The following is an 18597-nucleotide window of genomic DNA, read 5'->3' on the forward strand; positions in this document are numbered from 1 at the left end:
TGTATCCTGGAGAAGATTTGACTTTTGCGTACTTATTGATGTGCACTGCTTCCAAGTATATCTAAGGGCGATCAATCAATTGTATGTTTTTAACCTGTTGAATTAAAGGGAATGTGACGCTAGAAAATTTTTTTTTTTTTTTTTAGTTAAACAATTAGTGTATAGGTGATTAAACATTGTTCTAATTTTTTTAATTTTTTTCACGAGTCAGGAAATATTATAAATTAGATTCTAATTTATAATATTTCCCAGTGCTGGTCACTAGATGGAGCAATTCCCAAAATTGCAGCATTGCATGTGGTAAAGCAACCACATTGCTTTATGCTGCAAAATTTGAGAAAACTCACTCGCTCCAGTGAGTTCTCAGAATCCCCCCTCCTTTATCCTGGCTAGTGCCGGGAGAAACGAGGGGATTGAACGGTCAAACCTCCTACACTGTGTGTCGCCATTTTTTGAGCTAACACACAGTGTAGTAGGTTTACATACACTAGTAAACACACAGTAAAACACTTACATACACAGAAATAACTTACCTGCTCCAGTCGCCGCCGCTCCCTCCGGTCCGTCCGCTCCGTTTGCTACCGCCGCTCCAAGTGCACAAGTCCGGAAGCCGCGACCGGAAGTAGTAATCTTACTGTCCGGCCGCGACTTCCGGTCTACAGGAAAATGGCGCCGGACGGCGCACATTTCAACTTGGACTGTGTGGGAGCGGCGCATGCGCCGTTCCCACACAGACGGCGTACAGCATAGTGGATGGAACGGGCCCCGTTCGCATTCACTATGGGACTGTAGCTGCCGTATTCCATGTCTGTATGTGTCGTTAATCGCCACATACAGAAATGGAAAAAAAAATGGCAGCCCCCATAGGGAAGAAAAAGTTCAAAAATAAAAAAAAGTAAAACACAAACACACAAATAAATATAAACGTTTTTAATAAAACACTAAAATCAAACTGATGTAAAAAAATTTTTTTTCGTGCCACTGTTCCTTTAAGTAAAGATTTTTTTTTCATGGGATATTGAGCGGTTGACTTTTTGTAGGTTATCTATATTATGAGAGCGATCTCAGGTGACGACTGTAATTAGTATACATATATTGGACTAGCAATTGGTTTACTTCTGTTTTTATTTAACTGAGCTTTTGTTGTCTACGTCCTCCTTATTCACATATGCGTCGGAGGCTCCGTTAGGGGCCTCCGACAAAGAGCCGGCAGGGTTTGCTGGCTATTGTGTCCCGTAAAATCACGGACACCCCGACAGAACCCATTAAAGTCAATGGGTTCCGTTGGGCAACTGGCGGTATCCGTTGGTTCTGTTATTCCCTTGTTCTGATCCTCTGACGGAGCAGAACAACGGCACACACCAATGCAGGTGTGAACCAAGCCTTAGCAGTACTTTTTGACAGACCTCAATAACCTAGGTACAGTATACAGTGAAGGAAATAAGTATTTGATCCCTTGCTGATTTTGTAAGTTTGCCCACTGTCAAAGACATGAACAGTCTAGAATTTTTAGGCTAGGTTAATTTTACCAGTGAGAGATAGATTATACAAAAAAAAAAAAAAAAAAATCACAGTCAAAATTATATATATTTATTTGCATTGTGCACAGAGAAATAAATATTTGATCCCCTACCAACCATTAAGAGTTCACCCTCCTCCAGACCAGTTACACGCTCCAAATCAACTTGGTGCCTGCATTAAAGACAGCTGTCTTAAATGGTCACCTGTATAAAAGACTCCTGTCCACAGACTCAATTAATCAGTCTGACTCTAACCTCTACAACATGGGCAAGACCAAAGAGCTTTCTAAGGATGTCAGGGACAAGATCGTAGACCTGCACAAGGCTGGAATGGGCTACAAAACCATAAGTAAGATGCTGGGTGAGAAGGAGACAACTGTTGGTGAAATAGTAAGAAAATGGAAGACATACAAAATGACTGTCAATCGACATCGATCTGGGGCTCCTATGACCCAAAGAACACCGTCCCCACTGTCAAGCATGGAGGTGGAAACATTATGTTTTGGGGGTGTTTCTCTGCTAAGGGCACAGGACTACTTCACCGCATCAATGGGAGAATGGATGGAGCCATGTACCGTCAAATCCTGAGTGACAACCTCCTTCCCTCCACCAGGACAGTAAAAATGGCTCCTGGCTGGGTCTTCCAGCACGACAATGACCCAAAACATACAGCCAAGGCAACAAAGGAGTGGCTCAAAAAGAAGCACATTAAGGTCATGGAGTGGCCTAGCCAGTCTCCAGACCTTAATCCCATCGAAAACTTATGGAGGGAGCTGAAGATCCGAGTTGCCAAGCGACAGCCTCGAAATCTTAATGATTTACAGATGATCTGCAAAGAGGAGTGGGACAAAATTCCATCTAACATGTGTGCAAACCTCATCATCAACTACAAAAACGTCTGACTGCTGTGCTTGCCAACAAGGGTTTTGCCACCAAGTATTAAGTCTTGTTTGCCAAAGGGATCAAATACTTATTTCTCTGTGCACAATGCAAATAAATATATATAATTGTGACAATGTGATTTTCTTTTTTTTTTTAAATATAATCTATCTCTCACTGGTAAAATTAACCTAGCCTAAAAATTCTAGACTGTTCTTGTCTTTGACAGTGGGCAAACTTAAAAAATCAGCAAGGGATCAAATACTTATTTCCTTCATTGTATTTTCATATATTAACCAAAATTTGACCCATTTCCAAAATGTATATATAAATGTTCACATGGCTACTTTACCAAGTGAGGAAACTAGCATATAGAGATAAAATAGTATCAAATAGATGAAATTTGTTAACAATTTATTGTTATGGTCAACGGAAAATAAGTCACAAAAATTCACAGTTAATATTCTGCAGTTATTACAGAACAATAATCATATTGCACATAATAAAAACGCAACTGCAGACATTTAACAGTGCCGAACCACAGTTTTCAGTCCAAAATATACATAATCATGCAATGCTTTATCCTTTGTGGAAAGGTAGCATGCACCACGGTAAACAAGTACATTCGCAACGGAATTATCAAACCCCTCTCATCCCGGAGTCTTTTTTATATTGAGATGTATACAGTGCTGAAGGGAAATCATATTTGGGCTTTCTCTCATTCCAGAATTAAGTTTCATGTAGTGACCTACAAATTGAAGTAGAAAATTGCATCACAACAAAGGCTAAAGGAAGAGATGCAGCTAAACAGTCCACAGGGATGAGAGGTAATAGCAGTTTCTCAGTTCCAAATCCATTTTAAAACATCTTCCTGTACAATATAAAAACAAATGTAATCCATTTGATCTTTGTCATTTGTTCACATTTTACACATGTTCAGTGCTCCTCTTTGTCCTTTCCTTTCTTTTCCTTCTCGTCTTGTAAAGCCGATCCAAGCTTTTTGATAAGGACTGACAGCACTTTGTCCAGGGGATCCATTACTCCACGCTGAAGCCATTTGGGAATAGTGGTTCTTGCATGGTGAAAACCTAACTTCTGAAGTATATAGTCAACACCTACTGGATCAATTTTCCTTCCTGTCCAAGATATTAGCCTATGGGGGTATAAAATATGAAATTATATAATATAGTAGTAAAGTGTTCATACATTTATAAGCTGGATCTTAGACTAGATAGTGATGATCATTGTTGTTCCGAGTAATCCTGAAATAAAAGGTATACACTGAGAATTATAGGGAAATCATTTATAAGATTGAACGTTATGGATTTTCCCATTACATTGTATTATCTTCTGAAATTTCGAGATGACATAAGGACACATTGGTGAGGAGCCGGCACTTCTATTGATGAACTAAATAAACAGGTCATTTAAAGGAATAGACCCTGCATACATCAATGTTTACATAAGTCCTCTTCTTTTCTATTGAGAGTCACAGCCTTCTTTCATTAAATTGCAACCAATTTAACCCCTTCAGGACTGAGCCTGTTTTGGCCTTCAGGACGAAGCCGATTTTTCAAATCGGACATGTGTCACTTTATGTGGTAATAACTCCGGAATGCTTTTGCCTATCCAAATGATTCTGAGATTGTTTTCTCGTGACATATTGTACTTTATGTTAGGGAAAAAATTTGTTCAATAAATTCAATATTTATTTGTAAAAAACTCCAAGATTTAGAGAAAATTAGCAAAAATTTGCATTTTCTAAATTTAAATGCATCTACTTGTAAAACAGATAGTAATACCACACAAAATACTTACTATTTTATATTTCCCATATGCCTACTTTATGTTTGCATCGTTTTTTGAACATTCTTTTATTTTTCTAGGACGTTACAAGGCTTAGAACTATAGTAGCAATCTCTCATATTTTCAACAAAATTTCAAAAGGCTATTTTTTCAGGGACCAGTTCAGTTCTGAAGTGGCTTTGAGGGCCTTATATATTAGAAAGTCCCCATAAATCACCCCATTTTGAAAACTGCACCCCTCAAAGTATTCAAAACAGCATTCAGAAAGTGTTTTAACCCTTTAGGCGTTTCACAGGAATTAAAGCAAAGTAGAGGTGAAATTTACAAATTTAATTTTTTTTTTCGAAAATTAATTTGTAATACATTTTTTCTGTACCACAGATGGTTTTACCAGAGAAACGCAACTAAATATTTATTGCCCAGATTCTGCAGTTTTTAGAAATATCCCACATGTGGTCCTAGTGCGGTAATGGACTGAAACACCGGCCTCAGAAGCAAAGGAGCAACTAGTGGATTTTGGGGCCTCCTTTTTTAGAATCTATTTTAGGTACCATGTCAGGTTTAAATAGGTCTTGTGGTACCAAAACAGTAAAGACCCCCCAAAAGTGACCACATTTTGGAAACTATACCCCTCAAGGAATTTATCTATGGGTATAGTTAGCATTTTGAACCCACAGTTTTTTTGCTGAAGTCATTGGAATTAGTATGTGAAGATGAAAATCTACTTTTTTTGTGTAAAAACGTAAAAATGTTAAATATTTACAAGGAATAAAGTAGAAAAAACACCCCAACATATGTAAAGCAATTTCTTACGATTATAGCAATACCCCATATGTGGTAATAAACTGCTGTTTGGACCCACAGCAGGCCTCAGAAGGGAAGGCGCACCATTTGGATTTTGGATTTCTGATTTTGCTAGAATAGTTTTCAGTGCCGTGTCACGTTTGCAATGCACTGGAGGGATGAAAACCTAGGGGTAAAGTTAGCATTTTGACCCCACAGTTGTTTTGCTGAAGTCATTGGAATTAGTCTGTAAAGGTAAAAATCGACTTTTTTTCTGTAAGAACTTAGAAATAGGAATAAAGGAGAAAAAGCACCCCAACATTTGTAAGACAATTTCTCCTGATTACGTAAATACCCCACATGTGGTAATAAACTGCTGTTTGGACCCACACCGGGGCTTAGAAGGGAAGGGGCACCATTTGGCTTTTGGAGCTCAAATTTAGCTGGAATAGTTTTTGGGTGTCATGTCGAATTTGCAAAGCCCCTGAGGTACTAAAACAGTGGAAACCTCCCAAAAGTAACCCCATTTGGGAAACTACACCACTTAAGGAATCTATCTAGGGGTATAGTGAGCATTTAGGCCCCACACGTCTTTTGCAGAATTTATTAGAATTAGGCCGTGAAAATTAATATCAACATTATTTCCAGTAAAATTTTGAATTTTTTCAATATCACAAAGGATAAAGGAGAAAATGCACCCCAACATTTGTAAAGCAATTTCTCCCGAGGACGGCAATACCCCACATGTGGTCATAAATTTTTTTTCATTAGAAAATAAATTAACCCTTTCCGGACTGATCCATGTTTTGCTTTTTCTTTTTTCCTCCCCGCTTTCCGAGAGCCACAACGTCTTTATTTTTCCGTCAATAGAGCGGTGTGGGGGCTTATTTTTTGCGGGACGAGCTGTAATTTTTATTGGTAACATTTTTTGGTACATAAGACTTTTTCAGCACTTTTTATTACATTTTTTGGTAGAGCGAAGGTGACCAAAAAACTGCGATTTTTCCATTTAAAATTCTTTCTTTTTCACGGCGTTCACCGTGCGAGTTCAATAATGGTATATTGTAATAGCTTGGACTTTCACGGACGCAGCGATACAAATTTTGTGTATTTTTTTACATTACTTTAGAGAAAAAATATGAAAAGGGTTTCTTTTTGGACTTTAAATATTTATTTAATTTTTTCCACTAATAATAACTATTTACTTTTGTTTTTACATATTTTATTAGTCCCCCTGGGAGACTTGAACCAGCAATCGTTAGATCACTGGTAGAATACACTGCAATACTAATGTATTGCAGTATATTGTGATTTTTACAGGCTCCTGTAACAGCGCGATCGCTGTTTCTGTCCGTTAGTTCCGGGTTTCAGCTGTAATACACAGCTGACACCCGCAGCGTATGGTGCGGGCTCAGCGCGTGAGACGCTCCATATATCACCCCCCACACCACGACATGCTATTAAGTCATGGTGCGCGAAGGGTTTAATGCGCAGCCGATGGTGGAAAGTGAAAATTACAATTTTTCACTGATGTGCCATTTTAGTGCACTATATGTTGTGCCCAGTTTGTGCCACAAATACCACAAATAAAATATTAACAGGGTTCTCCCGGGTATGGTGATGCCATATCGGTGGACGTAAACGGCTGTTTGGGCAGACTGTAGGGCTCAGAAGGGAGGGACGCTATTTGGCTTTTGGAGCGCAGATTTTGCTTGGTAGAAGCTCTGGCGTTTTGCTGATATTTCAGTTTATAATGTGGGGGCAAATGTATGTTGGGCAGAGTACATCAGGGGCATAATAAGAGGGTATAATAATGGGGTAAATAAATAATAATCCGCAGATATGTGGCCAGCGTTGCACTTATATTATAAATTGCGCCCGATCTTATCCGCTTTTGGAACGCTCTGCACATTTTGCATCGCCATAACTTTTTTTATTTTTTCACCACCGGAGCTGTGTGAGGGCTTATTTGTTGCGGGACAATCTGTAATTTTAATTGGTACCATTTTGGGGTACATGCGATTTTGTTGATCACTTTTTATTCCATTTTTCGGCAAGCCAGGGGACCAAAAACCATCAATTCTGACAATGATTTTTATTTATTTGTTACAGCGTTCACCCTGGGCTATAAATGACCGTTATATTTTATTCTGCACGTCGGTACGATTACGGCGATACCATATGTATATAGGTTTTTTTATGTTTTGCAGCGTTTGCGCAATAAAATAACTTATTTAGAAAATTATTTATTTTCTGTGTCACCATATTCTGAGAGCCGTAACTTTTTTATTTTTCAGTCAAAAAAGCTGTGTAAGGGCTTGTTTTTTGCGGGACGGGTTGTAGTTTGTGTTGTGTTTTGGCGTACATGCGTCTTTTTGATCACTTTTTATTGTATATTTTGTGAGGGGTGGTTACCAAAAAATAGTGATTCTCGCTTTGTTTTTCATCTATTTTTTTTTGCGGTGTTCACCGTGCGGGAAAAATAATATTATAGTTTTATAGTTGGGGTTGTTACGAACGCGGTGATACCAAATATGTGTATTGTAATTTTTTTTTACGTGTTCATTTTTTTTCCTATAATAAAATACTTATTATAGGAAAAAAAGCAGTTCTTGTTTATGTCACTTATAACTTTTATTTTGACACTTTTTTAAAAACATTTTTATTCTTTTTTTTACTTTTTTCAGATGTCCCACTAGGGGACACTTAGACTTGCAGCTCTGATCGCTGCTGGAACACATTACACTACCTACGTAGTGTAATGCACTCCAACTGTCCTCATAGGCTTCTGTACATGGCAACCCGGAAGCCATTGTCTGGCGTCCGGTTGCCATGGGTACGGTCGCCAGCCCCCGATGGGGGCTGCCGATCGGCGCTAAACACCTTAATTGTGGCGTTCAAGTCGAACGCCGCAATTAAGGGGTTAACTGCCGAAATCAGCGGCGATAGGCCGCTGATCGGCAACGGGGAATGCAGGGCAGACGCCCTGCACAGTTAACCGCCGCTGCGGTGTAGCGCCGCGCGGTGGTTAACTGTCAAAGCACAGACGTAACTGCACGTCAAGGTGCGCAAACTTACTGCACACATTGACGTGCAGTTACGTCAAGGTGCAGGAAGGGGTTAACCATCTATTATGTCTTAATAAAATATTTTCAAAAAAATCTACAAAATAGTTTAATAAACTTTGGTATAATTTCTGTACTGAAAGTGGCCCAAAAGTCGGTAGTGGTCATAAAAAGGAATAATTTTTTGTAACCAAATCAAATGTTATTGAAATAGAAGCGGATGACAACATAAGGATACAGGCAGTCAACAACCGTTAAACAGAGAAGTGCAATACATCCTTACCAGTACAATGAATTCCATAATGAGCAAAACAGTGCAGTAAGATGCATAAACTTGGTGAAGTAAGCGGAAGTAAGGAATAAGCAAGGCACGAAATATCACTGAGCAATGTGTACTACAATGAGTACAGAGGAAACCGAGAAAATGTGCACCTATCTATAAGGCATCGATAAGAGTCATCTGATTGTGTGTTCTCATAACCAAACAAACTAAAGGTCCTTTTACACCAGACAATTTTGGCCGTAAACACGAGCGCCGATCAACAAGACCGTTAGTTGATCGGCACTCGTTTGCTCCTTTCACAAGACGCTATTATCCGTAATGTATGGGGACGAGGAACACTTGTTACTCCGATCGCTCGTCCCCAGGTATTTCCATCATGAAACAACAATTAGTGAAATAGAGCTATTTCTGGTAAGTAGTTTAAAGGTGTAGGCACTACTTAAGAATTTTGAATAATTTAATGCCATCATCAGAGCAGAATTGCCCAAGATATAAAAGGCCCTATCTCTCCAATAATGCGGCACATCAAAGGCTTCTCAATTCTACCATGTTGGTTCTAATTGTGCCACAGGGGGATATTGGTATAATATGCAACTGCTTAGAAAAACAGCTTAGGGCAGTCTTCCAGATTAAGAGGGCTTGTCTGAGGATAAGAAACCTTAGGGGAGCTGGCCAATAGTCATTAGATACTGTATCTGAAACAGGACATGTTGCAGGCAGTGGCGAAGCTATGGGGGGGTCACAGAGGTCGCACATTTGCGACCGGGCCACTAAGCCTGGGGGGCCCATAGGGCCCCCGTTGCCGCACAGCACGCTAATGCTAATTCTGTATGTGCCGTGACACCGGCACTTCCTGGTTACTAGCAGGGCTCCTTTAGACGCCACGGTCACTTGGTACACACAATGTACCATGTGACAGTGACATCACATGAGGGTCGTTCCAACCAGTGTGGAAGAGCTTGTGCGGAAGAGCACGGAAGACTGCAGGTGAGCTGCAGAGGGGACCGTAATGTATGTGTGTTGTATTGTGCTATCTGTTTTCGCGGTGGAGAGAGGAGAGGAGAGGGGGGGGCTTTAAATTAAAGGCCCCCCTTCTCCTCTCCCCACCGCAAACTGCACGATACAATACATTACAAACTCTGGGTCGCGACCCCCTGGAGGTTCGTGTGAAGACCTCCGGGGGGTCGTGCCCTACTCACCGAGGTCCCGGTTCCAACTGTATATGCGTCCTCAGGACTCAGATACAGTTGAATTTAATGCTGGAGAAAGGAGTTGACGGCTCCTTGCTCCAGCATTCACTGTGCCGTGAGGCATTAGCGGCTCGGCGAAGACCGGCACGATTTAGTGACGTCATCGTGCCTGTCTGCGCCGAGTCACTCATAGCACAGGGCAAAGAAGGAGAAGGATCTCCTCTATCCGTCGTGGGACCGGGCATTGGTAAGTAATTTTATTATTTTTCTATTATCCACATGAGGGCATTATACTGTATAGGGGGCTGATATGGTGGCAGCTATGGGGGCATTACACTGTGGGGGGGACAGCTATTATACTTTATGGGGGGCTGATATACTGTGGGGGCATCAATGGGGGCATTATACTGTGTGGGGGGCAGCTATGAGGGGCATTATACTGTATGGGGGCATTATACTGTGTAGGGGCATTATGGGGGGCATTATACGGTGTTTGGCAGCTACGAGGTGCATTATACTGTATGGAGTCTGATATGGGGGCATTATTCTGTATGAGGCAACTATGGGGATCATTATACAGTGTCGGGGCAGCTATGGGGGGCATTATACATTGTGGGGGCAGCTATGGGGGGATTATACTGTATGAGGGTAGCTATGGGGGCATTATACTGTGTGGGGCAGCTATGGGGGCATTATACTGTGTGGAGCAGCTATGGGGGCATTATACTGTGTGGAGCAGCTGTGGGGGCATTATACTGTGTTAGACAGTTATGAGGGGCATTATACTGTATGAGGTCTGCTATAAGGGCTTTATACTGTATGGGGGAAGCTATGGGGAGCAGTATACTGTGTGGGGGCAACTATGGGGGCATTATACTGCGTGGGGGCAACTATGAGGGCATTATACTGTGTGGGGGGCAACTATGGGGGCATTATACTGTGTGGGGGGCAACTATGGGGGGCATTATACTGTGTGGGGGGGCAGCTATGGGGGCATTATACTGTGTGGGGGGCAGCATACTGTGTGGGGGGCAGCTATAGGGGGCATTATACTGTGTGGGGTGCAACTATGGGGGGCATTATACTGTATAAAGGCAGCTATGGGGGTATTTTGCTGTATGGGGGCAACTCCGGGGAGAATTATACTGTATGGGGGCAGCTCCGGGGAGAATTATACTGTATGGGGGCACCATTATACTGTGTGGGGCGGCTATTGGGGGCATTATACTGTGTGGACATCCATGGGGCTGCTGGGCAAGGCGGCTGGGCATGGGCAGGTGTCTTGTGGTGTTGGGGAGGAGTAGGGGGGCCCAAGCTGAATTCTTGCACCAGGGCACATGAGCCTTTAGCTATGCCCCTGGTTGCAGGTGAGAGAAATGTGGCGCAAAGGGGAGGGCAATAGACTGTGATGCGCTAACCTTATTCTCTTTTCTCCACCGGCAGAGATGGGACAATTGGTATAATTTAAGGTCAGGTAAGAGGCCACTCCCTTCAGATCCCAAGAGTGTTGTAGTACTTGCCAGGACAATCTAGCTCTGATTATGCCAAACTAAGAAAAATAGAAGCAAGTCAATTTTATGGAAAGTTTTGAAAATAATATACCAAGGGACTGAAGCAGTACATACACAATTTAGGGAAGTACGATCATCTTGACTAGATTTGCGAGGGCCATTACAGAGAGATGTCGCTTTTCCCATATCCAAGTTCTGATCTGGATAAAGTGCATCAGTGGGCAAACGTTTAGGGTATGAAAGCCACCCAAGGAACGGGACACCTGAATGTCTAGACGGGTAAATTGGGTAACCCATTCAAGGGAAGCGGAGACGTCTGTATGTGGACAACTGTAGGGTCTAGGGGTAAAACGGTTTACGGTGTGCAATAAAATCTTTACATAACATTTGCAGAACGCTATTGGCCCACATTTACTAAAATTGCCGTTTCTTAAACTAAGGAAGTTAGTTGGAGTGATTTGCACAAAATTTATTAAAGGGTGCACTCCTCTTAATAAATTTGCTGCATTTTGAACTCTGACAGGCAGAAAATCACATGCGGTCACTTTTCAGCTTTAGCAAGTGAAGAGAAAAGTAAAAAAAAAAAAAATTTGCGCATATTTGTAGGACATCACTGTCTGCGAATTAGCGTAGTTTACGCTAAAAACCTGCTATTTTTTACACAGTGAAGAATTCTATGCAAAGCAACACATGAATTAATTTATTGGATGGGAGGGTGCTGGGACCTTTTATGATTGGGATTACATTCAATGGCATAGGACAATTCTTGATTAGCAAATTACAGAATTGATCTACTTGGTCATTTTGGGTTTTTTGAGCACTCGTGTAGATTTCTATCCTTGTTCCACTTTTCACCTCTCTGTTTCACATGCATGTTTTACATTTCTTTTCCATCCTCTCATCAGCGAGATGTATTTCTCTATACTGATTGCTTCCGCATGGACGACTCAATAGAGAGGCAGAGTACATGTTATGTCTCTAATCGTTGACAAAACATTTATTTCATACGTACATTGTCCTGTTAGTTTTTATCGTCACTGCTGATGATTTAAATAATAGAAATTAATATTTAAATCTATAGATACCTAAGTGTGGGCTCCAGATGCCATGTATTACACATGAATTCCCTCCAGTCTACATAAGTGTAGTTCGTGCTTTCCTCCTTATCCTTCCCAGAAGTGCTGTTATTAATTTGTATCACAGGACTCTTCTGACCTGAACGAGTAGTAAACACTCGCGGTGGGAGAATAACTGGATAGAACAAAAACCATAGGTTACAACAGGAATAAAATATGAAAATATACATTTTCAAAACACAAATTAGGCACATCATGTTCGAGCCTTCCATCATATTTCCCGACGTATACCTCCGACCGGAGGCTGCAACCGTGGCGCCTAGGGCCCCATAGTTCTTTTTACTGTATCCCTCTGTATATGACCGCGTAGTCTACTATGCTGTTCTATAGAGTAAAAAAAAAAAGGTATGTTGATGCATAACGGCCCAGCATATGCCAAAGGGGCACCTTTGGGGTCCTATGCATATGTTTGGCATATGTTCCAGAAACTTTCCCAACGCATACGCCGAATGTAGTTCACAAACGTAAAGTGAACAGAGCCTTAGACTTAATACATTAACAAAGATATTCCAGTTGTAGGAGAGAGAAAATCAAGGTACATTTTAAATAAAGCACGCACATTATCTTATCATTATATTGGGTACTACTGATCAATTCAGATACTAAACACGCTGAAAGAAATTCCAATCAGAAAGTCAGCCATATGTATGGACTTTCTAATCTAAATACATAAATGAATACTAGAATGTTTAATGCCCTCACCTTTCTCCTTTTCCTTCAGATATGCAGACACCAGATCATGTAGAAATATTATAAGCTCTGCATCCATAGTGACACAGATGTGATCTGTAAACTCCGTCACAACACTGCATTCCACCTTTGGTCTGCTATCAACATCTGTAAGACACAAAATTACAGATACTGTATACAGAACCGTCATGCATAAAATGTACAGTGCAGTCTGCAGCACTTTTGCTTCCGTGAAAAAAACGGAAAACTAGCGGAACGGAGGCAAACGGAATCCAACTGAAACAAAAGAATTACCATTGAAATCAATGGTAATTCAAACGTAAGTGATGCTTTTCGTTTGGATTTTCGGTCATCTCTTCCTAAACGGTCGACAACTCTAATGTGAGCTTCGCCTAACACTCAGACAACTACCCAAAGCATTTTATCTGTAAATATAGTAGTCCAAAAAATATGATAAAAATAAATTTTATTTGAAAACGGACATACTAACTGCTTGCAAACATACATTACGTTACCAAGAGTTATGGATGGATTCTCATTTTTCTAACGGGCATTACCTTGCAGTGTGGGCTCTTGAGGCTCCTGTACGTGTATTGACTTGAAGTCCAGTTGCATTCTAGGTAAAGCAAAGATGGTCTCTGTCTCATGGTTGTAAGTGGATCCTCCATGAAAACCACTCAACAGACTTGCATTTTTTACTGCAGTGCTGCTCTCTGGATTGTTTGCATCAACATTTCGAAGCAAGTTCAGTTCTACAAAAAATAAATTAAACTTTGTTTTTTTATATAAACGATCCCAGTTTGATTTTTGGAATATGTTCATAAATTTAAGAAAGTTTGGTAAGATAAATTAGAAATGGATTTATTATAAAATTATTTTGTCTTCAACCCCTTCCCGACATTTGACGTAACTGTACATCATGGCCTTGGAAAGAGTATGGAGCGGGCTCAAAGGATAATCCCTCTCCAAACTCAGTGGGTGTCGGTTGTATGCTACAGTCGACACGTCACTGTAAGGGTATGTTCACACGACAGCGTCCGTAACGGCTGAAATTACGGGGATGTTTTCAGGAGGAAAGATCCCCGTAATTTCAGCCGTAACGGCATGTGCAGGCGCTTGAACGCCGTGTCCATTACGGACGTAATTGGAGCTGCTTTTCATTGGAGTCAATGAATAACGGCTCCAATTACGCCCCAAGAAGTGACAGGTAAATATACGCCTCGTGTGAACAGACAAACGTCAGCCCATTGCTTTCAATGGGCAGATGTTTGTCAACGCTATCGAGGCGCATTTTTCGGACGTAATTCGGGACAAAAACGCCCGAATTACATCCGTAATTAGTGTGTGTGAACATACCCTAACTGCCCGGATTGGAGATAACTTTCGATCCCGGCCGTTTAACCATCTAAGCTGTTAGAAAGAGAGGGAGTCCTCCATTATCACATCAGCCCTCCTGCGACATGATCGTGGGGTGCCGATGCTTGTCATGGCAGTCTGAGGGGCTAATGAATGCCCCCAGGTCTGCTATCTTTGTGCTCCTATTAAGCCTTGGAGCCGGTAAAAATGAAAATACACAGTAATATTTATGTATTGTAGTTTATTGTACCAGCAATCAAATGATCACTTGTTCAAGTACCCAAGGGGGAGTAAAAAAAAAAAAAAAAGGGGAGAAACAGTTTAAAATATACTGTATGCTTAGAAACACAGTTTCCACTAAGTCTCTCATCACTGGCAGGTAAACTGGTAGCCATGGTTCCCACTAATCGGTGCGCTCTGGAAATGATAGTTAAAAATACCACACCTCGCAGACAGGTATAGCGGACAGGTATCATTGACCTTCTTAGTATGATGTTTTAGCTCTTCAATTTTCAGCGTGCCCAGCTTAGTGGGAGAACTGCGGTGGTAACTGGCTTGAAGATCAGCCCTAATGTGTGATTGTGTTCAGTGGCAAGGAAATAGACATCATTTACTCAGAGGCAGAGAGAAACATGAAAAGATTAATAAACCGACACTCACTTGTGTAGCGGTTATATAAAAGGCAAATGAAAAAGTGATAATATTTCAACTGAAATATTTGTATAATTTGTAACATGTCAGGGTCTAACTAGTCATATTTCCACCTGACATCCTATTTAGGAAATAATACTGTAAACTATAACTTTACCATAGACTATGCTAGAGCCTCCCAGACCCCAGTAATGTCTGTAGCAGTCTGCCCACCCAACCAACCAACCCAAAAAGAGAAAGCAGGGTGACCTGGAAATCTGTCTTAATTGTGAATAACTCATTCAACCTAATTTTTTTTTAAGGAATTTAGGTTACATATAAGACATGAAAACTGCAAAACCTACCTTCATTTCTCATAGCAGTGACATAATTGAACCATTCCTTTACACTAGCGACTCCATGTGGTGGGTTTTCATGACGCCTTCGTGTGATTTTAGTAATTGTTGCCATAGGACTCTCCAGTGCCCCACAGGGCTTTGTGACCATTGTGTTGTGTCCAAGGTGAAAATCGAGGGTTTGTACAATGTATGTTGAGTGATCACTTGAGCCTTACAAAATAAGAGTCCATAAAAAAAAGTTAGTTGCACAAATTAGGAAAACAACAACAACAACAACTACTACTACTTCCCCCATCTATCCAAACTAAAATCATTCAAGGCAAGTGAAAACAAATAAAATACTGTTTGTGGTTAACTTTTGCCAATGGCAAGTAATGTACATCTCCATAAGACAACACATACTAAGGCCCCATGCACACGGACGTAAAAACGCTCGTAATCACGGGCCCATAGACTTCTATTGGCCACGGGTACCTCCTCGTATGCTTACGGGAAGGTGCCCGTGCCATTGAAAAATATAGAACATGTCCTATTTCAGGCCGTATTTACGGCACGGGCAGGCCCATAGAAGTCTATGGGGATCCCGTAATTACGGGTGACTACGTGTGTGCACCCGTAATTACGGGAGCATTGCTAGGCGACGTCAGGGGATAGTCACTGTCCAGGGTGCTGAAAGAGTTAAACGATCGGCAGTAACTCTTTCAGCACCCTGGACAGTGACTACTGATCACAATATAGATCAACGTGTAAAAATAATAGAAGTTCATACCTACCCAGAACTCCCTGCTTCTTCCTCCAGTCCAGCGTCCCGGGATGACGTTTCAGCCCATGTGACCGTTGCAGCCAATCACAGGCCAATCACAAGCTGCAGCGGTCACATGGACTGCCGCGTCATTCAGGGAGATCGGGCTGGATGTCGGAAGAGGGACGCGTCACCAAGACAACGGCCGGGTAAGTATGAATTTCTTTTACTTTTACTACGGAAAGGGCTGTCCCTTCTCTCTATCCTGCACTGATAGAGAGAAGGGCTGCCGATTATTGCAGTGCAATTTTGCAGCGAAAACGTGCCCGTAAATACGAGTGGAATACTGGTGACACCGGACCCGTATTTACGGGCGCGGGTCTGTAAATACTGGTGCAATACGGGTCTAATATGTGTGACCAAGGAGCCGTATTTACGCCAGTATTTACGGGAGGAAAAAAATACGTTCGTGTGCAGGAGGCCTAAAGGTTCCTAAAGAAAAATCGCAAGTAAAATATGTACCTTCTTCCCAAATTTTTTGTGCTTCAGTCCAAAATGCAATATTTGGCTCTTCTAAGTGAAATAATGCCCACGATTTTGAACGGAAGTTAGGTCCATGAAAACATGCTAATGTCATATGATTGCCATGCAGGCTCATTGAGCCTCCTAACTGTACAGTATCTTCTGGAAGTGGAATCTGAAACAACGATATGTGGCAACCAGATATTATCTTGAGTACTCCTGGCCAATGACGATGGTGAGCAGCATCCAGCACTGAAAAACAGAGAGATGATGCAAAAAAGGTGAAAGCAATATACTTTGTGTATATTTAAGTATGATTAAATTTTATATATTACTTGTAAGTCACAGTAGACTTTAATTGTATCCATTAAATGGATATGTCGCGGGATGGGGTCATGAGAGTTTATGAGGTATGCATTAAACAGGTACCATTATAGTCTTTGGGTGACGGATGCCACTATTAGGCCATTGTTTAACTGATCCGTCTTTCATAGACTAGAAAAATGTTAGTTTTGTACAGAAAATAAAAATCAATAAATTAAACACAGTACTGTTTGAAAAGTATCACAAATGGTGCAGCTCATACATTGTTCCCGTGAGTTCTTTTCCAAGTTGGTCACAACTGCCTTGGGTGGAAGGTATGGAACAGGCCCCCATGTGGATAGTGCACGTTTGCTAGTGTCAAACTGCTGAGTGAAAAATTCTTGCAGCTTCATTCCAATTTTAATGAGGTCTGGAGTGGTTGATCGTGATATCATCACCTGAAAAATGTCCCACTGCAGGTCTCCATGGATAAATATGACACTAAGGCAAAGAACAAGTTGAAATATAGATAAACTTGATGTACATACACAAACCATTTAATCCAACGTTACAATATAAAATCAGTAGTCAATTCTAGGTTGGAGGAATAAACAATTGCAATGATGTCACATACATGTACACAGAATACATGGGTGTATACCTTTTGTCAGATATACTTGTGTCCATTGGAGTGTATAGGTTAACGTTCCACTCATCCTGTAACTTCAGGTCTGCATTACTGAAGATTCCCATAAGGATGCTGGATCCCATGTAATCAATACGAGCTTCGGTAGAGCCCATTGTGATCTGGATCTTATGACTGGGCTGTTGATTGGGATGTTCTGAAATATGAGCTTCAGAAAACAAATATATATATATTTATTTTGTTTAAACTGAAAATGAAATGTGTAATGAAATATCCTTTATGTTTAGAAGCAAAAATAATTTAGGCAGCCTAGTATTGGGCTACAGTCACAGGTTGTTTGATTTTTTTACCACAGAGGTCAGATATCATATTGTTACAATGCTGCTTCAGTGCAATAACTATTTTAGAAAGATTAAATAGAATAAAAATGTTTTAAAACAGCTGATTTCAAGGGAATGCATCACCTATTTTTTTATTTTTATTACTATTGACTATTTTTTTTATTGTCTTTTCTGTACATGATTATGGAATCAGCCATCTTGCCTGAGCTGATACTCTGTGAACAGCAGTTGAGATTTGCTTTACAGCAGCCACATGACAATAGAAAACTGGAGTCTGAAGAGGACTCATTGGAGGGAAGTTAACAACGTTCCTTCGTCAGTTTTCTGGCGTAGAAACGTCGCAAACGGCTCAAAAGTCGCTAAAATTGGGACTTTTGGGCTGTTTCCCCCACTCGTGTCACAGCTCAAAAAAGTGGGCCGAGCTTTGCAGAAGGGTCTGTGGCCACCCAAGGCCCAAAGCATTTACCACATAAATTATATCAGAAATCTATGCCAGCTTCTGACTGGCGTAGATTTAATTGTTGAATCTTACTCTAGCTTATTTTTCATTAAGACTGGCACAGTCTTAATATATCTCCCCAATTGGCTTCTATGTAATAGTGTTGTGGGCATGCTCTGTGACTTGTGCAGAGGTAACTATGCAGGAGAGTGGAGGAGGGGAGCTGTCCCCACCACCTATTGTTAATGGTGTGATCCTGTGTTATCTGCCTTCATCTGTATAATGGAGGCGTTACTTTTTATTGGCTATGATGATAATGAGATGACTGATGTAAAGTGACATACAGAATGGGAAGTGTAAGCCTATTTATCGTGAGGGCTCAGTAAATAGTGTGAA

At 41.0% G+C, this 18597-nt stretch overlaps 1 protein-coding gene across 7 annotated transcripts in view; it reads right to left on the reverse strand.

The window, feature by feature from the left end:
- Window positions 1–2796: 2796 nt before the first annotated feature.
- BLTP1 (bridge-like lipid transfer protein family member 1) overlaps window positions 2797–18597 on the reverse strand; it is a 381561-nt gene continuing 365760 nt past the window's right edge. For all 7 annotated transcript variants that reach the window (XM_075860492.1, XM_075860489.1, XM_075860493.1 and 4 more), the window contains 8 exons: window positions 17437–17629; window positions 17059–17276; window positions 16473–16724; window positions 15215–15418; window positions 13421–13615; window positions 12876–13010; window positions 12123–12288; window positions 2797–3552 (listed from right to left, as the gene is read on the reverse strand). In XM_075860492.1, the coding sequence (XP_075716607.1) occupies window positions 3336–3552; window positions 12123–12288; window positions 12876–13010; window positions 13421–13615; window positions 15215–15418; window positions 16473–16724; window positions 17059–17276; window positions 17437–17629 (1580 nt within the window). In that variant the 3' untranslated portion in view covers window positions 2797–3335. The remainder of the gene's footprint in view (window positions 3553–12122; window positions 12289–12875; window positions 13011–13420; window positions 13616–15214; window positions 15419–16472; window positions 16725–17058; window positions 17277–17436; window positions 17630–18597) is intronic.

Source organism: Rhinoderma darwinii, chromosome 1 (assembly GCF_050947455.1).
Source record: "Rhinoderma darwinii isolate aRhiDar2 chromosome 1, aRhiDar2.hap1, whole genome shotgun sequence".
NCBI classification, from domain to species: Eukaryota; Metazoa; Chordata; class Amphibia; order Anura; family Rhinodermatidae; genus Rhinoderma; species Rhinoderma darwinii.